This window comes from Chaetomium strumarium (genome assembly GCF_033439665.1).
Source record: "Chaetomium strumarium strain CBS 333.67 chromosome Unknown B0T15scaffold_8, whole genome shotgun sequence".
Taxonomy (NCBI): Eukaryota; Fungi; Ascomycota; class Sordariomycetes; order Sordariales; family Chaetomiaceae; genus Chaetomium; species Chaetomium strumarium.
In genome coordinates this window covers 643062-662010 of record NW_026944436.1, presented here as the reverse complement: position 1 = coordinate 662010, position 18949 = coordinate 643062, and the positions used below count along the sequence as shown (strand labels likewise).

General features: G+C 55.6%; 7 protein-coding genes across 7 annotated transcripts; 2 read left to right on the top strand and 5 right to left on the bottom strand.

Moving 5' to 3' along the window:
• Positions 1 to 308: 308 nt before the first annotated feature.
• On the bottom strand, positions 309 to 3041 carry B0T15DRAFT_322810 (major facilitator superfamily domain-containing protein). Its single transcript, XM_062864068.1, has 12 exons — positions 2743 to 3041; positions 2550 to 2608; positions 2405 to 2484; positions 2264 to 2346; positions 2087 to 2184; positions 1896 to 2016; positions 1441 to 1816; positions 1169 to 1385; positions 992 to 1099; positions 772 to 914; positions 607 to 712; positions 309 to 530 (listed from the first exon to the last, which is right to left on the bottom strand). The coding sequence occupies exons 1-12, from the start codon at positions 2937 to 2939 to the stop codon at positions 421 to 423; spliced, it is 1698 nt and encodes a 565-aa protein (XP_062717541.1). The 5' UTR covers positions 2940 to 3041; the 3' UTR covers positions 309 to 420.
• Positions 3042 to 6579: 3538 nt separating this feature from the next.
• B0T15DRAFT_505975 (uncharacterized protein) lies at positions 6580 to 7255 on the top strand (the record flags this gene model as incomplete). The annotated part of the gene is made up of 1 exon (XM_062867546.1): positions 6580 to 7255. The coding sequence occupies exon 1, from the start codon at positions 6590 to 6592 to the stop codon at positions 7253 to 7255; it is 666 nt and encodes a 221-aa protein (XP_062717540.1). The 5' UTR covers positions 6580 to 6589.
• Positions 7045 to 8863, bottom strand: B0T15DRAFT_322630 (glycoside hydrolase family 93 protein). Its single transcript, XM_062864067.1, has 4 exons — positions 8742 to 8863; positions 8673 to 8693; positions 8044 to 8597; positions 7045 to 7952 (listed from the first exon to the last, which is right to left on the bottom strand). The coding sequence occupies exons 3-4, from the start codon at positions 8589 to 8591 to the stop codon at positions 7298 to 7300; spliced, it is 1203 nt and encodes a 400-aa protein (XP_062717539.1). The 5' UTR covers positions 8592 to 8597; positions 8673 to 8693; positions 8742 to 8863; the 3' UTR covers positions 7045 to 7297.
• Positions 8864 to 9394: 531 nt separating this feature from the next.
• Positions 9395 to 11983, bottom strand: B0T15DRAFT_544541 (uncharacterized protein). The gene has a single exon (XM_062870092.1). The coding sequence runs from the start codon at positions 11761 to 11763 to the stop codon at positions 9586 to 9588; it is 2178 nt and encodes a 725-aa protein (XP_062717538.1). The 5' UTR covers positions 11764 to 11983; the 3' UTR covers positions 9395 to 9585.
• Positions 11984 to 14439, bottom strand: B0T15DRAFT_544539 (heterokaryon incompatibility protein-domain-containing protein). Its single transcript, XM_062870091.1, has 3 exons — positions 14126 to 14439; positions 12065 to 14000; positions 11984 to 12012 (listed from the first exon to the last, which is right to left on the bottom strand). Exons 1-2 carry the CDS (start codon positions 14356 to 14358, stop codon positions 12086 to 12088), a joined length of 2148 nt encoding a protein of 715 aa, XP_062717537.1. The 5' UTR covers positions 14359 to 14439; the 3' UTR covers positions 11984 to 12012; positions 12065 to 12085.
• A 44-nt stretch (positions 14440 to 14483) lies between these two features.
• Positions 14484 to 16643, bottom strand: B0T15DRAFT_505971 (kinase-like domain-containing protein; the record flags this gene model as incomplete). Its single annotated transcript, XM_062867545.1, has 3 exons — positions 14722 to 16643; positions 14566 to 14643; positions 14484 to 14498 (listed from the first exon to the last, which is right to left on the bottom strand). Exons 1-3 carry the CDS (start codon positions 16348 to 16350, stop codon positions 14484 to 14486), a joined length of 1722 nt encoding a protein of 573 aa, XP_062717536.1. The 5' UTR covers positions 16351 to 16643.
• Positions 16644 to 17549: 906 nt separating this feature from the next.
• On the top strand, positions 17550 to 18131 carry B0T15DRAFT_497469 (uncharacterized protein; the record flags this gene model as incomplete). Its single annotated transcript, XM_062867269.1, has 1 exon — positions 17550 to 18131. One exon carries the CDS (start codon positions 17550 to 17552, stop codon positions 18129 to 18131), a length of 582 nt encoding a protein of 193 aa, XP_062717535.1.
• Positions 18132 to 18949: the final 818 nt, after the last annotated feature.

The following is an 18949-nucleotide window of genomic DNA, read 5'->3' as shown; positions in this document are numbered from 1 at the left end:
TGCGACGGGGTGGTTGGAAGCAAAAAGTGTCGAAAAGGATCTCAATTAGGCCTCCAATTCCAGGGCTGACGCAGCGGTTGAACTAGCTGAGGAGGACACGCATTCGCCGCCTTGAATTCCAATTTTCCGTTCAGGTCAGACGACAGGGGTTTTATTAGGCCCTGTGCGCCTGGTTCCAAGCTACGAGGGGGCTGCATTGTGCATTGCCGCCATGCGCGTCTGCGTCGAGGACCGTTTGTGCCCAATGGCAATGCTTGGCACCGAAACAGGGCGAGGCAGACTTCAACGGGAATGGGGCGGCCGCTTCTTGGCAGGGAGGACGAAACCCATCTGACTTCCTGAGCGGAATTCTAAAGGTTAGTAAGTAGTTTAATCTGACCACTACTCACTGTACTAAATATTGTTCCAGGGTCCGTCTGACTATCTCTGCTGGTGGTCTTCCTCTTCATTCACATCCTGCTCCTCTTTGTACTCGACTCGGGTACATAGGACCGCAATAACGCCGACTAGAAACGCGGCGCAGGATATCTCTATGAAAGGTCAGACGCCAGCCCTTTTTGTCTTGAGTGCTGCATGGGTATTTCGGTCCCAATGGATAAAACTCACCTAGAACCTTTTCAATAGAACCAACAAAGATACTAATGACCTTAGATTGCAGTTCGGGGCTTAAACCGCGGATACTCTCAAGGCTTTTGACCGCCCGCTGAATGATCTGTAGACTGTATCAGCTTACATTGTGGGAGCAATAGATATGAAGGGGGGATCACTCGCCTTTGCTGTATCGGGACCGTCGCCGAGACGAGACTGCAAGCCGGACCGGATGAACCTCTGCGTCAAAGACAGAGTCACGCCCATGCCCACATCGCTTGCCAGAGCGGTTACGACATTGAAGATGGCCAGGAGTGATGGCCGATCTAAGCATGCTGGTATCAGCCAGTGGCCGGGACGATAGAAGCCAGAATTTAACTGGTCTCGGGGGGGCGGAGCTTACCTTGTGGCCCGGTGGTAGATAGTAGCGACACAACGAGGCAGTTCTCGATCACTCCGATGCTGAGACCGAAGATAAAAAGGTAGGATGCACATTCGGGACGCTCGAGTGCTAGGCGGGTAAGATTGTCAGCGCTAGTGTTATGTGCAGCAAACAGAAAGAGAGTAACACGAAACTTACGGACAAGACCGGCGGCTATAGCCTTGTATAAGACGAAATAGATCACAACAACCCACTGAAGCATCCTCCACGGCGCTCGGTACTGCTTGATTGCGAAGCCTGAGAGAACGGAGCCAATGGGTCTCGCAAAGACGATGCAAGAGAGGGCCCAGTCCCCAAAGGACGAAGGATGGTGGAACGAACGCGCTTCGATATAGAGTGCGAGGTTATAGAGGAGCTAGCTGTCCGTTAGAAGCACTGAACAGCAGCCTTTCTGGCTGGCGTTGACTCACCGCGCTGAAAGAAAAGACAAGGCAAAACACGCACATCATCAAGGCGATGACGGCGCGGTTCTTGAAAAGCGCAACACGGATAAAAGGCGTCACGCCGCTCCGAGTTTGCGACCAGTAGCATGCTGCGACAGCAAGGGGGGTGCAGGCCAGCAGGGTGACGACGACTGGGTGCGTCCATGGTAGGATACTGCCCCCCGTGTTTAGCGCGAAGAGTGGCAGTGCGATGGTTGTGAAGACCAAGGCCGGGCCCAAGGCATCAAAGCCATCGCTGCTCCTCGTTGCATTCATGCTCTCTTGCGACTTGGCAGGGAGATGGAGTGTAACGAAGACAAGGCCAAATCCTACTGCCATGACTAGGAACTCGACGCGAAAGACCCTGGTCGAAGTCCGGTCAGCCTTGTGTTGCATGGATGCTGCTTCGTTTGAGATGTATGTCGATGGTAAAGCCAACTCACCAATGCCAGCCAAGCTTGTCAGCCAGGGAAGAACCAACCGGACCACCCGTCACGTCGCCGACGGCCTGGACACAGACTATCAGACTGCGCCAAAGTGCAAAGTCTTGTAGTGGGACGATGTCTACCCGGAGGAGTTAGTTCCTGATGGGGCATCATCGTCACAAGGAAGAGTGATGTTAGCAGCCACGCACCGGTCAGCATGATGGCGACAAGGAGCGGGAACCCAGCAGAGCCAGACCCGACTACCAGGCGTGACAGCGTCAGCTGCCAGAGCCGGCTGCTTAGCGAGCTGCGTAAAGATGGAGGTTAAGTCAACATCCAATCTCCAACAGACAGTCCTGGATGACGCGACCACGTGGCCAACTCACCAAAGGAGGAGGCCAACTGCAGTCAGAAATGCCGCCAGCAGTGCAGCACGCCGGCGTCCTAACAAGTCACCGAGGCGCGAATACTGTACTAGTAGGTAAGCCTTCCACTCTGCTCGGTGAATTAGCTCTGCCACGACGTACAAAGGGGTTGCTGGCTGTTTCCATGATGGACCCGAGCAAGATGACCCAGACAGCATTGTCCAGCTCGTGGAGATCAGAGGCTACCACGTAGAACAAGTTAGCGAGCTACTTTACCACTTGCGACCTTATATTGTAGAGCACTGACCAATGCGCTTGCTATAGTTTGTCGATAGGAAGAGCATGTCAAAGTCGATGGTGAAGAGACTACAAATATTTTCGCCCGTATGTTGTCAGCCTACGCCCTGGCTTACCCCGAACTAAGCGAATCTCTATCAACCCCCCAATTGAGTTGGTGCAACTACATCAATCTAATCCAATAGCAGTCGCACATTACTTACCAGAGCAGAATCCCCGGCCCAGCAGCCCAAAGCAGCTTCCTCCTGCTCGCGCTCAACGTCTGCGCCTCCGGTTCGACCAAGTCAGGATCTATCGGTGCCGCTAGCAGCGGATCTGTCACGCGCGGTCTAGGGGACCTGGTGCCGTGCAAAGTCAGAGAGTTGGCCCTTTCGGGACTGGCGTCCGTGTCAGTGTCCATCTCGCTGCCCTCCGTTGTTGGTGTTCTTGGTCTTGGGCCGTTCTATTCAGCGACGGAGCGGTGAGGTCCAGAACGGCGTTTCATGTAAACGGCTGACGTTCCAGCAGTACTAGTGCCTAAGTCCGTGACTTTCCAGTTTGGTCTGGTGCCCTCAGAAGGGACAGAGGTTGTAGGTGTCTTAGATATCTGGAGCGTCAAAAGCTCGATGGAGTTGATTTTGGTTTCTGAATTGTCACGGAACATGAATAAAATCGAGAAGTGGGGCGATGTGGATGTGTCAACCTGGAATGTCACACTGCAGGTCTTGGAACTTGCAAGGAAGGAAGGTGCGACGGGGATGTCTTACCTGATTGGACGTCCATCAAAATGATCTGGCGGTTCGATGACCTCTCCTCTTCCCAACGAAAGGCCGTTCAAGTCAGCTGGTCTGGCTTTGTTGCCTCGGTCTGACGCGCATCAGTTTAACCAAGCAATCTCTTCTGGTCGACTCGCATTGGTAGTTCCACCTTCAACTTACCTAGGTGCCTAGCTAAGGCTGGGCTAGGTAATGGTCCTAGCACCAGCACGGTAGCCGGTATACCGGTTCCATGTTGCCCTGCGCAGGCTGATGGTCACTGAAAGGCTGCAGAAGCACTCTTGAGTGAGAGTCTCCATGCTAGTTGGCTCCGCTCTGGGTGGATGATACCCATGGTACTCCGAACACACGACGAGAAGTCCTCAGAGCAGAAGCTGATAACCTACGTATCTAGGTAGGTAGATAATATTAGCTTCACGTGATAGAGGTTACACAAGGGCTGTGACGTTTAAGGGTTTAAAGAGGGGAAGCCTCAGCCGCACTTTGATTCTCCCAACTCTCGTACAGCTCACCCTTTTGTTAACGCCAGTTGAGGTGGGAGATGTGTTCTAGTGCTCGACCTCCAGCCATGGAGCAGAAATGTCCTCCTCTAAAAGATTGGAAGAACGTCCCACAAAAGACTCCGAGGGATCAACAACCGCCAGCGACAGCACCTGCGCACGATGCGTCCAATTCGGCGCGGTATAAACTGATCGTGCTCTGGGACGAGCATGTGGGAAAGACCGCTTTATCTGAGATGGTATGTCTCTATCAACGCGTCACTCGTTACGCTTCACTAGCTGATTAGCGAGTACTGCGAAAGTTGTTTCACCTAGGATTTGACGTGGGACATGATGATTCGTATAGCGGACAGTCGTTTACCGTGGATGGCGTGACTTACGACTTCGAGCCTGAGGTGCTCGGCACGTCTAGCCAGGATGACCACAGCGATGTTCTTCCTTGCCGGATTCCAGATCGAGCGGCATTCCTACTTGTCTATTTCACTTCATCTCATATTTCGTTATTCCGCCTCCGCAGGCTTTACGGGAGGATCCGGCTATCTGACAGATATGTGAAAGGCGCGACTAATCATAGTATATTCCTGATCGGCATGCGCGACGGAATCCACAGAGTATCCTCGGCCGAAGGGCTTAAGCTTGCACTTAGGCTTGGCGTCGACTCCTTCATCGTGTGCGATGGAAGTTACTCTGGGGTCAAGAGCTCCTTTCTGGACTTCATAAAAGTCCTTCACTCACGGGACGAGAATAGCCATCACGGGTATGACTCGATGCCGGGGCCCTATTGGAAGCGGGGTCCCTACGGGAAGAAGCTGGTTAGTCCTACGGATGAAGGTATCGTGTCAGGCGACCAAGACGGGCTCTCCATGCGCCTTGCTGGTGCTGCTCGGGCGAACGACATCCAAGGCGTCAGGCGGCTGCTCGATGCGGGCGCCGAAGTCAATTCCCAACGGATACTCTATGGCGAGACACAGCATGTGGTTTATGATAAAGGGTACCCCAAGTTAACCAAGACTCTGCTGAATCGGTTTCGCCGTGTCGGGAGAGTCAGGTCCATCACGGCACATGTTTGTGGCTTGTCTGCGCTACATGAAGCCGCAGCTGGGGGGCACCTTGAGATGGTCAAGTTTCTTCTCCAGAAAGGTGCCAATTCCAACCTGGACAGCGCACTCCATGGGACACCATTGCAAGCGGCGGCGTCAAGGGGTCACATCAGAGTTGTTGAATACTTGTTGCAGGAAGGGGCGGATCCTAACATGAAGGCCGGTCCGTTCGCCTATCCCCTTCATGCTGGGGCGTGGTTTGGATCCAAGGAAGTTGTCCTTGCCCTAGACAACGGCGGCGCAGACATCTCGGCTGTGGATGATGACCGGTGCACAGCACTCCACCTCGCGGCGGCCACCGGCAGAGACGAGGCCCTGATGGTATTGATCGACCGCGGCGGAGACATCTCGGCTGTGGATAATGACGGGCGCACAGCACTCCACCTCGCGGCGGCCACCGGCGAAATCCAGGCCCTGAGGTTCTTGATCGACTGGGGCGCAGACATCTCGGCTCTGGATAATGACGGGTGCACAGCACTCCACCTCGCGGCGGCCACCGGCGGAATCCAGGCCCTGGAGGTATTGATCGACCGCGGCGGCGACATCTCGGCTGTGGATAATGACGGGCGCACAGCACTCCACCTCGCGGCGGCCACCGGCGAAATCCAGGCCCTGAGGTTCTTGATCGACTGGGGCGCAGACATCTCGGCTCTGGATAATGACGGGTGCACAGCACTCCACCTCGCGGCGGCCACCGGCGGAATCCAGGCCCTGAAGGTATTGATCGACCGCGGCGGCGACATCTCGGCTGTGGATAATGACGGGCGCACAGCACTCCACCTCGCGGCGGCCACCGGCGGAATCGAGGCCCTGAAGGTATTGATCGACCGCGGCGCAGAGTCACTTGTCAACGCCACGACCAAAAATGGGGAGACCCCAGTCTACCTTGCGGAGAAAGGGGGACACTCCGGCGCTGTCGAGGTTTTGGTAAAGTTTGGGGCAAGGAAGTTTGTTCGACGTTCACTTACCCTTAAGTGGCTGAAAGATCAGGAGAACTCGAACAAAGGGAGCGAACATAGAGATACGGATATTCAGTTTCCCAGTGGGTCACCAGATTCCGACACGGATGGAGGCTTCGTTGATTCCGACCCGCTAGTGGTAGGTGCGGTCACACTGGCACTGTCGATTCCCTTCAGTCGCCACCGCCAATTAGAAAGGCTAGGTTTGAACGCTAATCGTCACGTTTACGAAGATCCCCCATCCCCTAGACGCCGAGGTTGAAGCTAGCACCACCACTCAGAGTGCCTTAGCCAACCGTTTGATCAAGTCAATGCTCACATGGGCGAAGCGTCGCTGCCGCCCGGGGCTCAGACCTGGACATCGTCGTCTTGAGTGGACCTGCGTAAGTCTTTTCCGTTGCTCGGAGAACCGAGCCCATGAAACGCTCAGCTGATACATTTGCGAATGGAGGATTGCGGAGATGACCTGTATGCGGACTTCTCAGCTGCCGACCCAGAGGCCATAGCCAGACTCCAAAAGGAGTTAAGTCCACCCAGAGCCGGCCCAAGCAACGCTCCAGTGCCTGTCCAAACGACGCCGCAACTACCCTCCTTGACACCCACGGGCCCTGCAGCCTCTGCAGGTCTTGCAGACACTTCGCCAAGTTTGCGTAGCCTCCCGACAGGCCCAGATCGGATGACTCGCCCTGGGAATTCGGGCGAAATCGGCATGGCTCCTAATCTCAGAGCTACTGCGATGGCCGAACCCCTTCGTCCGAAATTCCTGGAAGTCTGCGTAAACACGGGAGAGTTCGAAAAACGGCTGACCGAAGTCAACATGTTGGCCGTGAACAGCGACACCAAGTTATTCCAAGACATCAAAGAGGAATACCAGAGCGTTCGCAGTTTCCGCGCCAGATATTTCCTCCTGAAGCCCGTGGACGTCCACTTTGTGCGGTTCAGTCTCGAGAACGGGTACCGTGTAGGCATCCACGACAAGCCTCAGTCTATACCTGACCAGAGGGAAATGAAAGACCACGGCTATGGTTATGACCCATGTCCGATGATGCCGATGCCACCTGTTCCAGCCAACATCTTTTTGCATCACCTGCTTAAGCCCGAGGGACACCCCAGACGCGTCTGGTGTGGGCGACTGCCCCAGAAACTGGACAGGAGCATTCACCAGTCCACGAGAGACGGAGACACCTTGGCTTTTGGCTGGGGTGTACACATCATCGAGGGACCCCACAAGTTCAATATCCTCCTGACGATGCTCATCATTCTGTTGAGTACTACGGTTGTTTCCGTAACATGGGCGGGTGTCCGAGAGGATGTGCAGGGCGGGTTTGGCATCGGCGCATTTCTCATCGGAGCCCAGACTTTGATTCTCATGATGGTCCTCGCTAAATGGGCCGAGACATGACCAAATCAGCGAATGAAACAACTAAGCCTATGGACTCTCTCTCTATTGACCGGCCCTGCGGTCCCTACCCAACAAAGCCGTCACACTCTCTACGCTCACAGTCAAGCCACCCCAGCCATTCCCGTCGAACGTATCCCCGCCCACCACCATCAACAAATCCGGCCTCTTCTCCAGCACGTGAAGCGCCCTGCTATACGCCGCCGGGTGCCCAGACTGCCTTATCTCCCACGCGTCGGGATCCCCGCCCTTGGTGTTCACATACACCTGGCTGTTATCGGCATCCGACACCACGATGGTCCCGTTCGGCCCCCCCACCGGCGACCACACCACGTAGGGCGAGGCATTCGGCGCCATCTGCTGATCATCAAGGGTGACGACGATGCCGGCGTCGGTCGCCCTGGCTTCCGCGCTGTCAAAAGTCAGCGGCGAGGACGAGAGCCGGTAGTGCACCGGGTAGTGGGCGCCGTGCGAGGACGAGTTGCCGACGGGCAGCTCGTACGTGACGATCCACTTGTCGAGGGGCGGGATATAGGCCACCACGGTCATCCCCGGCCGCGCGAGGTACTCGCTGTAGGCTACGTCGTTGACCACGGGGCCCCAGGTCAGCAGGTTGGAGGAGCGCTGGTGCGCGAGCTTCTGCCCGTGCAGGGGGTCGCGCTGGTCGGAGTAGTACACGATGAGTTGCTTGTCGTAGGTGCTATGGTATTGTTAGTAGGGGTCAGTGAACGTAAGGAGGGGAGTTTATTCATTTCAAGGTATTGACCACCTTAGTACCAGTAGTTACTTACAGGAGGAACGGCTCCCAGACAGGCGTGGCACCATTGGTGGTGTTCGGCGGCCCGCCCTCAGCGACATGGCTCACGAACTGCCAGGTCCGGGCCTTGTCGGTGCTGGCATACAGGTCGATGCGCGTGCCCGTGGCGCTCCAGCTGTTGCCCGACGCGAGGATGGTCCCCGGCTTGAAGCGGCCCAGCGGCTCGCGCAGCTCAAGCAGCGCCGGCTGCGCGCTCATGCCCCAGCCGTTGACCTGGTCTGTTATGTTGGAGATCCAGGTCCAGCTGGCGCCGCCGTCCTTGCTCTCCCACACGGGAAAGCCCTGGTACGGCCCGCCGCCGAAAAGGTTGCCGCCCGCGACGGTCGACGTCACGAGGAGAGTGCCGTCTCGGAGCTCGGCGACCCGCGCATACAGGGCGCGCGCTCCCTTGGGCGGGCTGTAGATGGTTCGGTTGAAGAAGGTGTGAGGCTTGGGCCTGGGCGGCGGTGGCGGTGGCGATGGTGTCAAGGCCGCGCTGCCTTGGATCGCCAGACCCAGGAGGGCTATGAGTAAGGAACGCATGGTTGCCTGCTACCTGGTAACTCAGATTCCAGTCCGTGATAGAGAAGGGGCGGGGGTGCTTTTGACAGCAGTAGGACTTACACGCCCCAGCTGGCATTCGCGCTCCTATTTGTAAGATTCCATGCCGTTAGTCTTGTGGCCGTCTCTCACCTCAGTAGCCGAACTCCGTAGCCGGCCTGCTGAGAATCCCCCTCAAGGTCAATCCTTTGGCACATGACGTGTATTGAGACCTCCATCATCCATGGAACCGAAAGACGACCAGCAAGCTGAAAAAAACGGATGAACTCCTGCGCTGCAGCAGATCAAGAAGCGCCCCAATGGGCGGCCCCAGTCCCCGATCGCCGTTCGTTGTCCCATCTGCGGGCCCGATATCCGAACTACCTACTGTCCGCAGCCGCCGGTTGTCCCACTCCTCAGTTCCAACCTACTAGCTAGAGCCGACGTGGGCCCGCTACGCTACGGCTACTAGTAGGTAAGTAAGGTAATGATGCGAGACCCGGCTGACAGGAGCGGGCGGGGACACACAAACATGCGCCGGGTAAATACATACATGCTGGTAGCCTAAAAGCAGCGTACCTATTTTCGGTCCGGGAACGGGAAGGGCCTCCAGGGAGGTATTGTACTAAGGCCATTGTTGTTACGAGACTACCTTATGTAAGGGATCCAGGCAGGGACTCCAGCTCCAGGACACGGCGGGGATTCAATGCCACTCTCTATCTATGGATGGCTGCATGTCCATGGCAAGGGTAACAGGCGCCTTGACATTACCTGGACGGGTTGAGTAAACATCAACATATCGACTGCTCACAGAATCCGGTATTGATGTCTCATTTCCTACATAAGGTGTCCATGAAATTCGTATTCATAATCATGCAAGGGGTACTTAGTGACTGTACCGTCGGGATGCCATCTCGCCAGCCGGGGTGTTAGGGATCCACACGGTTGTGGTACAGATGATATGTCCCACCGCCAAAAGCCCAAAAGCCATTATTCACTATTGGGGCACTTTGCCCATCTCAAGATCCAACAAGTCCATCACGTCGAGTCCAAGCTCCCCGTAATCTGTCTCTTGAGACGCCGTGACACGGGCTGTCGGCTGACTGGTACCGGCTGTTCTGAGCTGACCGCTTGCTGCGTGGCTATTCTGTGCCAGCGGAAGACACTGCTCTCGTGGTCGAGTTTGTGGGTTGTGTTCGCTCCTTGATGCCGAGCGATGCGGTGGCTCAGGCCCCTTCTCCTGTCGACTCGCTTTCTGCTGGGCCTCGCGCTCGGCGCGCCGCTTCCTCTCCTCCTCTTCATGTGCCTTGCGGCTTTGGTCCATGGCTAAAAGCAGCTCCACACCCGAGCCGCTCGAGCCAAAGAACCGAGGCTTCTCGTGTGATGGTGGATGTTGTGGTACGATGTCAGACTCTCGGTCAGGCACGGGAGAGTTGTTTTGTTGTACTCTCCAGCCTTGAGAAACCGGGTCTGCTTTAGCCTCATTGTTGGCGTCGTTTTCCTGCAGTGGCTTGGAACTGCGGGGAGGGGCGGGGTGTTGCTTCGCGTTCGCCGGCACCGGGTGCTTTGTCCGGAGGTGCGGGGTGGGATGTCGAAATGATGAAGCTTGAAAGCCGGAACACGATAGCGGTGATGGCTGGGGTCTGAAATGGTCCTTCCTGAAAGCCGGTGGTCTGGTAGATGATGGTGACGACTGCATGTTGGGTTGATTCTTCTTGAAGACTGGTGGTCCCTTAGAAACCAGTCTGGCCGATGTTTTGCTCGGTATCGGTGAAGGCTCGTCCAAATCTCGAAGGTCCTGGGAGGAAAGAAGCAGGTCTTGAGTGCATATAAATGGAAGGTCGGGCGTAGGCGTTTCGGGGGGCTTCAATGTGGTAGGCCGTGGCGGTGGTGGCACTGTCGGTATTTTGACAGCGGTCTGCGCAGCAGTCCGGGTAAACTGCCTCGGGTGGGATACCGGAGGTTGTCTGGGAAGAGGATTCGGCGACTTCGCGGGGTTTATCGTACCCTTCCGTACTCCGGGATGAGTGTCTCCAACCCTCCCACCGTTGCCATCTCTGCCCTTGTCGGCATCCTCCTGTTTATCCTTGCTTGACACCCCCTCTTTGGCCCCATCTGCCTCTTGCTTCCCAGTTAGCGCTGGGGGTGCGCCTGCAATGGCAGTTCGTAAGGGTGTTGCCGCTTCCTCTAATTCTCGGGCTTCTTGGGATGGCGTTGGGAAGAGGTCGTCGATATGTGAAATAACGAAGAGTTGTGTGCTTGTTGGTAGTGAGATCGAGTCTTCTTGCAGATTTTGCCTTGCTTGTCGGCTTGACGGCTGCTTCGGGCTCCTAGTGTTTATAGAACGAAGATGTGCTATTGATGTCTCCGGTCCAGGCCGCTTAAACACAGGGGTATTGGACTGGGTCTGATGGGAAGTTGCTGGTGTAGGCTTGGATGGCGGAGCAAGGTTGGGTATGCTGGCTTGAGCTGGATGTGAGTGGTTCTTGGAATTCGTGATCTCTTGGAGTGGCTTTCGAGGGGAGGGAGGCGGTAGTTGTTGATGCTCCGGAGATACTAGTAGTTGCCGTGACGGAGAACGACGGGCCGCACACTGCCCCTCTACCGCTAAACCGCCATTGTTTTCTTGTAAGCCATCTCCATTCAAGCGCACTCTCTTGCTCTTGCCCGTATCATCTTGTGCTTTCCCGGGTGGCACATTCTCGTCCAACCCGTCCTCGGTGCTCGATCGGTCGTCATTGGCCTCTTCTTGCACGACGGGCAGCCCCACCTTGACGCCAGCCGAATCTCGCTTGTTACCAACGCCGTTTCCCCTGACAAATCGCGCAATCGTGTCCTGACTGGGTCGCACGTCGACGAGCGGCAATCCCCTTCGCTTCTTCTCCTGGAGCACCTGCTGTTCCTTCTCCTTTTTCTTCTCCCGCAGGGCACGGGCCCTAGAAGCCTGCTTCTCCTTGTCGAGATCGCGCCGAATACGCTCCTGCTCTTCACGCTCCAAACGTCGCTGTTCGGCCTTGGAGAGGCGCGGCCCGCGGTTGGCCTGCTTGTACAGCTTCTGGGCCTGTTTCGATGTCATCGGCGGCTTGCTCTGCGGTCCGCTGGCCGGGCGTGACATGAGGCCCTGCATGCCCAGCGGATTGGGCACCAGCGTGAAGGTGTGTTGTCGGGGCGCCATGGCGATGGCATTGCTTCTCTCGGCGGCCGGTTCGCAGCTTCTGGCCTGATCGGAAACAGGGACGGATCATGCTTGGTTGAAGCTTTGACGCGCTGGTGGGGCGGGCACCGAGATGGATGCACCGAGGCGCGGGGCAGCAACTCTAACCCCGGTCGCTCACAACACGTGGTCACATGCTCTTCAGTAAATAGCACTAAATAAACACGCAACACAGGGACGACTCTCTTGCAACTATCGAACCCATAACAGGTACTTGTGTCTTTTCGAACATTGTCTATGACTGTGCTGACAGATAATCTAGATGACTCCAACTGGTTGAATTTCATTCGTCGTATGGTATTGCCTCAGTGGTTACGACATGTTTGTCCTTTGAGGAATCCTTGAACCCCAACAGCGCGAGGTTGGGTGGCGACGGCTGGGGAGTACTCGGCTGTTGAAGCATGGACCGAAGGACGAGATGTTGCGTTTCGTCCGCACGAAGATCCACCTCCACAAAATACACAGGCTGCCCCTTCACCGTTTCCCTGACCGCCCGCACAGTCAGTGGCTGCACCAGCGACTCGCAGTATGTGTCGCCTGGCGTCGCCGCATTGATGCTCACCGAGAGCGACTTTTCTGACAACCGGCACGCCAACACCATATCGGCCTGAAGCCCTGGATGTCTTCCATAGACTTTCCCAACCAGACTGACTCGGCAGCTGAACTGCCTCACGCCCCGCGTCAGAAACAGGCCGCGCTGCCCGTCCCAGTGACCCTCGGGCTCCATCGACCCCGTTGAGAACGGTGTTATGCCCAGGCCCGCCAGCGTATCTAGCGCCCGAGATAAGTTGATGGCGTTCCGGATGCTCGTTCTCAGCAATAAAGACTGCGAGGTCGACACCGTCTTGGTGACGTAAAAGACACGGTGCTTATCGTTCGCCGGACTGGGCGTCTCGGCCAGCTTGTCTGGCTTTACCCGCGTGTATACGTCACAGCCATGCTGCTGAAGGAATATCCCCAGATTCTCGGTCCGGTTACGTCGGTGGCACTGCAGCTTCATGACATAGATCCCGTCCTCGCCGAGCCGCAGCCCGCCGTTCAGGTTCGGAGTCACCCTTAGGCCCTTGCTCGTCATGACGCACTCGTCGTTGTGCATCGGGTCGACCCACGCCTCAATATCTCCACAGCCACCAAACTCGTTGGGAGAAGGGGCGAGGATGCCCCAGTACGTCTGCCCGTGCGCAAGCTTCGGCTCCAGGCGCCAGGCGAAAAGGGTCAGGTCGTTGGACTCCTTGATGATCTCCTCCTGCAGCCGGATGAAGGCCTTCTCGCCTTCGCCGTAGAGCAGCGGGATGTTCACCCCAAAGATGCCGAGCAGGCAGTAGGCCCTGTCTTCTTCGCGTTTTGTCTCGCGCGTAGCCGCCCACGACATCCGCTGCGCGACGGGGACGATGTGCAGCTGGTCAGCGTCGTCAAGCACTTCAGCGCGGATGCGTGTGATGTTGGACAGAAGGACGCTGATGGAAGACTTGTCGCCTTCGAACTGCCAGTTGCGGTTGTAGAACTCTACGCGGCGCGGCGCGATGAGCTCCTGGAGCGTCCAGCCGCGCGTAAACCACCGGCAGTGCGCAAACCTAGCGACTTGCTGGGCGGGATGGTCATCTTTGCCGAGAGACAAATGAACTCCCCCATCCCCGGTATCGCTACCACGCTCGTCGCGGTCGTTCTCCGTTATTTCCGACTCATGGTCGGCCATCGTGCCACCCCGGGCCGCAGCACCGTCCTCATCCTGATGTCCCTCCGAGTCCCCGTTCTCCCGAGTCGAGGACGGCTCCAAATCGGCCAGGTACGCAAAACAGGCCTGTGCCCGCTGATACCACCGAAACATGGAGTTGATGGCCTCCGTCAGCTCGCTGCTGCTGGTCTTGTCAATGCAGCATGTGTCCACCCACGCCCACTCGATCCCCCTCGCGCACGCCAGCGAGCATGTCTGCTGGATCTTGCCGAACCCCTTGCCCTTGCGCAGAACCAGCTCTTCGTGCGGTACGGCGTTGATGTCCTGGAACGTGACCTCCCCCTCGTCTTCCCAGGTGTGCGAGAGGATCGCGTAGGGAGGTGTAGACGCGCCGCCATGAAACTCCGCGAGCGTGAGGGTGCGCGTGTTTAGGAGTCGCATGCTGGCGATCCGGTGTTCTACACCTTCGGGAGCCCCAAAAGTTCGGATGATATTCAGAGTCGATGAAGGCAAGGTGTGACGGGTAAGTATGTTCGATCGATACTGTCCATACACTCACTGCATCTGACTCTTGAGCCGACTTCGCCGCAAACGTGCATCATGCATTATCACTGCCTACCACGATCCAACCCTAATCGTCTCCTGCAGATTCGGTGTAACAATGTCCAGTTCTCAGACCAGAGCTGAACACTGGGAGATTTACAGTACAGCAGAGACCAAGCACAGAAATAGCTGTCACAAGTTGCAGACTGGATCCTGCCTAGGTACCTGGTAATTAAGAAGCGGTTGCATGCTGTTGTTTTGGGAGGGTTTCGAATCAGGGGGTAGGCAGCTTCGCCACTTCTCTGTCCAAGTTCAATGTGATTCGATTCACTTTGCATCAGACCACTTCATGTCATCACAGAAGCAGTTAGTAGTCAGGCAAGTGTCAATCGAGACCGGTAGTAATCATGTTCTCTTAAAGCAGTGTGGTATCATTCTAATAACAAACTCGCCCTGCGCCTGGTTACTCCTCGCGTCCCTATCAATGCTGTACAGTTACAAGAAGATGATGATCAATGAAGAAACCCTCGTTTAAAGGCACAGACCATCTTGTTGCGGTCGAGAATGTCGATGACCTCAGCCACCATCCTGCCAATGGCTCCAGCAAGCCGATCCCAGCCCTTCTTTATCACCCTAGAGGTTCCCTTCCGGATTCCCGCGAACATCCTCCGCGGCAGGGAACGGTAGTTATTAAAACGTACTCTCTTAGCCCGGTTGTCCCTAGCGGATGCGGATGGTGCCGGGGACGCACCAAGTTGCCACCGCCGGTTGCGCTCTCCGAACCACTCATGATTTGCGATCTGGTCCAGAGTCGCCCGCTGCTCGGGATGCCACTTGAATATCCGCATGAGGAGGTCATACAGTTGGGCACTTTCTGTCTCGTCCAGCATGTAGTCAGCTTCGTCTTCATCGTCTTCATCCCCGTCCTCTGCCGCGCAGTCGTTGCCGGGCAGGACACGAGGGTTGGCGGCAGCTCGGGCAGCGATTCTTTTGGCATCTTGTTCGCCGATGAACATCCGGTTTGGATGGTGCATCCGGTATTGCAGGAAGTGTGCGGGCCGCCCTTCGAGGAGTCTTTGGCGTTGGAGCTCCTCGTGCCTCTTCGTATTGACCGTAGCGAAGACTGACTCGTCCTTCCAGCCATCGTCCTCGAGTGCTTCACGGGGCCCATTCTGGCAGTTGGCGAACTTGCCGTTCCAGCTCTTCCAGACGGTCCGGTACGGGTTTGGCATGGGCCCCATGGTGGACTCCAGCTTTTGCACGGCCTCTACCAAGCAGTCTCGTTTGTTGGCGACGGCGGGGAAGCCGAAACGGACCCGGGCAATGGCAACGCCGAGAGCCCAGATGTCGGTGTGGAATCCCAAAGAGTCGTACAGCTTAAAGAGCTCCTCTGGCGCTGCCGACTCCAAGGGGATTCCGGTGCCTTGATCGGTTGGGGGCTTAGCAGCGCAGTACGAGACGCCGAAATCAATGACGGCGATCTCGGTCGAGCAGGCCCCGGAACCGTAGGAAACATAGGCAGGCTCGACGAGGTAGTCAGGGACGCCGGGTTCGTGCTCGGCCCCATGTCCGTCGTCTATGCGCCTGACCGGAACAAACTCGGGTTCGCCCAGCATCCCCATGATTGCCTCTTCCTCCCATTCATCAACGCCGTCGGCGAGCCGCAAGAGGATATTGGCGGTTCGGAAGTCGCCGTGGCAGAGATTGAGAGAGTGAATGAACCTCATCGCCTCAACCAGCTGGAAGCAGATATCTTTCATGAGCCAGGTAACGTGTCCGTAGACGCCAAATATTTCTGTCAGGTCCGGCCCGAGGAAGGGCAGGACGAAGCAGAGATGACGTCCGTTTGGCCCGTTGATGTAGAAGTATTCGAGTGCAAGCTGGATATGGTTGGCCGCAAGCACGTTCGCGTCAAGGCCGGCGAAAGTAGTTTCGAGGGCCTTGAGGTCAGCGCAATCGAGCGTGGAGACTTTCGCTTGCATGATCTTGACGGCGCGCCACTTCTTGGAGAACTTGTCGTGGCATAGCCAGACCGTCCCATATCCGCCGAAGCCGAGCTTGTGCACTACGCGAAACCGGTCGTCATCGCCTAGGTAATCTCCGATCTCAACGGGGTGGTAACCGCCCTTCACGTACTTGCCAAGGTCCTCCACCTCGGAGTCGTGAGGAACATCAAGTTCGTATCTGAGCAGGACCGCATCTTCTTCGTAGGGGTCGGTTGTCGTCGTGGTGATGTTGCGTGGCGGCGAGTCGCTGTTGAAGTTTCGCGGGGAGGCCGTAGAGACGCTGCTGTTGGGACTGAGAATCGTTTGGCTCGTGATGCTCTCCATCTTGACGGTCGGTGATGCAGGAAAAATCGCGCGAAGAGATTCAGTTGATGTTGTTAGCGCGTTGTGGTTATGGGTCGAGGTTTCTGGCAAGGTAAATGAAAAGTCAGAAGGAAGCAACGAAGGTTGGGTACTCCTGCCCGGTTTTGAATACCGTCGGAAAATCCTCGTTGCTCTACTTTTTTTGTTAAGGTGGGTTTGCGAACAAGTCGGTTGGGTGGGAAAACAACCAGATTAAATCACTTGCCGACACACCTGTTCATGCTGCTCTCAGTTGTGTGCGTCAGTGGGTTCGGAACAAGGACGGGAGGCGAATAAAGAACCGGGTTATTAATGATGGCCGTGGCAGGTAACAAAGAGCCTTTACTACGAGTATGTCGCGGTTTGCCGCATGAGATCCGTACAACGCTGCTGTTGAACCTTAAGCTTCCCCGCGGGTGACTGTTTCCAGAATTGCAGGCAGTAATACTCCATAATCACAGGTAATCTGGCAGTCATACCGTGACACTTATATTGTCACCGTGTGGTACTTCTATGTACTATGCATGTACAATGCAGCTGTATGTCACAATGACTTCAAGATAGTAACCAATGCTGACCTTTGTCTGTTCTCAGTCTCAGAAGAGAGATCCCTTGTGTGTAAAATCCATCAAATACAATTGACCTGAGCCAGAACAGGGTTGGTGTTCACCTGAATGTCTCTTTGTCCTATGCAAGGTTGGCCTACCATTCATTGCAATGCCTGTGCCAGTGTATCCACGAACAATGGTTAGTTCAAGCCATTATTCCAGCCTATCTGTATTGCATTGTTCGAGGGGAACAATACATCTATTTCGATATTGATATTCATCCAAAGAACATGCCAACTATTCACGAATAGTGGTACTGGGAGCGTCTTCTGAACCCCTATTTGAACAAGCCTACTTCTAAGATGATACTCTCAAGAAGAGATAGAAGTCCTGTATTCAGTCTACCCTCGGTCACGGCCTTCTACCCTCTCACTCATGGCCACGAAAAGGTTCTCTCTGGTATTTGCTGACCCGGCTAACTCTCAACAACGTCGCCATCCCTCTGAACGACACAAGCCTTATCCAATCCCATCTCAACAACATAAGAGTGGATCCGAGTCGACAATGACCACCCGCAACGGTAGATATCGCGGCGGTCAGGTAAGGGGTAGGGCCAAGCCTTACCACCCCGACATGAATCTCTGGGGCAGAGGCAAAGACCCATTGGGTAAGAAGAAGCAGCACAACCCTTTTAAGAACAGCCATTGGAAGAAAGGCCAGCAGAAGCAGCAGCAGCAGCAGGTATGGTACGAAAGGGGCAGCGGTACGGTGAGCGACCCGTATGTAGCGTGGCTGTTTGACTGCTGCATGGAAGACGACCTCAGCGAGATCGCGATGCTTGATCAGACGAGCATCGTCCACAAGGTTGCGAGGGCAAACGGCTTCAGCTGCGCCCTGATTCGCAAGGGATCACACGACAAACAGTGTGTATACGACAACTTCGGGACAAGAATAACAACGACGGCGCCCAACGGCAACATCGTGGCCGAGTTGGTGGATTGTGATCCCCACATTACCCTGTATATGGGTTGGGATTGCCATACGGCCATGGTCAGTGGTCATATTTATGTTATGGAGGTGGCGGACCTCCAAGCCGGTAGGGTGGTCGTGAAACAAATTGACAACCCAGACACCCAACGAAGGATCGTCCACAAAGGATATGACAGGGTTGCTGAGGAGTTTTGGCTGTTGGGGGGTGTCTATGAAAAGCGGTAGGAGACCAACTGGGGATGTCGTTCAGTGCACACTCCCTGTGACACGTTGGGGAGTACTGTTATTACTAACGCAATCCACCTGCGGCATGTCAGATGACGAAGATATGTTGATGACCATGTAGTATTATACATTGCATAGAGAACCAAGTGACATGAATCTGACACTCTGTGGTGACAATTCACTCTTCTGCCGAAGTTTACGAGAAGAGAAGATCCGGTGACGGAACAGGCCCCTGAGGATCCTTCCCGACCGGATGAGATCAAATGATCTTCCAGAGCCGCACTGGGTTGTATATACTTAGCGGGTGCCTTGTCCTCCGCCACCCCGCCGGTAGGCGGTACTAAACGAGAAGCTGAGTTGCAGCTCTTGCACATACACTGATACAGGGAATTCCAGGCCACATGTACAAAAGTCAGTCAGCCCCAATTTGTTGGTACAACCGGAGTGTAGGCAGTACCCTTATATTTTACAGACCTAGACAATGTTCCAAACCTCATCAGGACTAGGACTGGCTTGGAGGTATTCTGTTTCCATGCCAGATGACGTCCATGTCCTCCGTCGCCGGCCGTTGTTTGTCACTTTAAAAAATAGCTGGGCTCGGTTGCTCTAGCATATTAAAAGGAACACGTACCATCCAACCAACTGCATAATTTCACAAGAGCAGGACACTGCCAACAGAAATCGCCGCAAATAAGTGGTGCGTGGAAGCTGATGGAGCTTCCACAGTCATGAGAATTCGCCGCTATTCTTCATCCAAGCTACCGCATGGATACCTGATGCTGTGAGCATATGTCCGGGCACTACGGGGAGAAAGAAGG